The sequence below is a fragment of the Penaeus monodon genome, chromosome 15, assembly GCF_015228065.2.
Source record: "Penaeus monodon isolate SGIC_2016 chromosome 15, NSTDA_Pmon_1, whole genome shotgun sequence".
In the NCBI taxonomy this organism is placed as follows: Eukaryota; Metazoa; Arthropoda; class Malacostraca; order Decapoda; family Penaeidae; genus Penaeus; species Penaeus monodon.
Window position 1 is genome coordinate 8,339,789 of NC_051400.1, and position 948 is coordinate 8,340,736.

The following is a 948-nucleotide window of genomic DNA, read 5'->3' on the forward strand; positions in this document are numbered from 1 at the left end:
ATTTTGACTTAACATTATAGTGGATGTTTTTGCTGGTGTATGAAGTATAAAACTTTTAATTTGCTTGGTTTTATTTGAATACTTATTTTGTGTATCTGTGCCTCATAACTGGCACCAGTCATTTTCCACTACTTTTCTATGTGAGAACTGAAGGAAAGTGCTTTATGAAAATTATATGTTGTTACAGGTTGTAAGTGTCGGAAATATCTGCAGCAATCCACACAAGCTGTACCAGCCATGCAAGTTGTGGATTCAGAACCAGTGTCCCAGACTCCCAGTTGCATGTGTTTATATCCATAGTTACTTTTGCCCAGATAAAGAGTCCTGTAAGAGAGAATTTTGCACACTTTTGCACCATGACTTGGAAAATGCACAGTCAGGTTGCAGCAAAAAGGTTGGTTTGTTAAGGTTTTGATCATATTAAAGGTGTGTTTCTGATGATGCTTATATATATGTAGGTAGGTAGATAAATAGGTAATATCTTTGCATTTTTTGCTTGAAACTATATATTAGCAAGAATATTTTTGATTACATAAATTGTTTCTTGACAACCAACAGAATGATGGTCATGAAGCATCTTCCAAGAGCTGCAGTGCTAAAGAAGCTAAGAAAAAGGGTGTTAAAAAGTCCAGTCCTCCTGAGTTGACTATTATTGAGGATAATGACGATATGCATATAAGCAGTCCTTCACCTACATTTGATGATGAATTATGTCAGGAACTTGAAGAAATAGGAGAGGAACTAGACAGATTCACAGAAGAAACTGTTGGCAATTCAGATTTCACCAAGAACAAGGAATTTCAAATTTTATGTAGCAGAGATAGCATGGAATCCAATGAGAATGCAGATCTCAAAAGAAAATCACCCTCTTCATTTGATATTCTTAGGTAAGACTTGTTCAGTGTCCATTTATAACTCTTTATGGAAAACTTGTAGAATAGCTAAAGA

General features: G+C 35.0%; 1 protein-coding gene across 3 annotated transcripts in view; it reads left to right on the forward strand.

The window, feature by feature from the left end:
- LOC119581729 (zinc finger protein 318-like) overlaps positions 1-948 on the forward strand; it is an 11,047-nt gene that overhangs the window by 3,884 nt on the left and 6,215 nt on the right. For all 3 annotated transcript variants that reach the window (XM_037929858.1, XM_037929859.1, XM_037929857.1), the window contains 2 exons: positions 188-394; positions 559-887. In XM_037929858.1, coding sequence (XP_037785786.1) covers positions 188-394; positions 559-887 — 536 coding nt within the window. The remainder of the gene's footprint in view (positions 1-187; positions 395-558; positions 888-948) is intronic.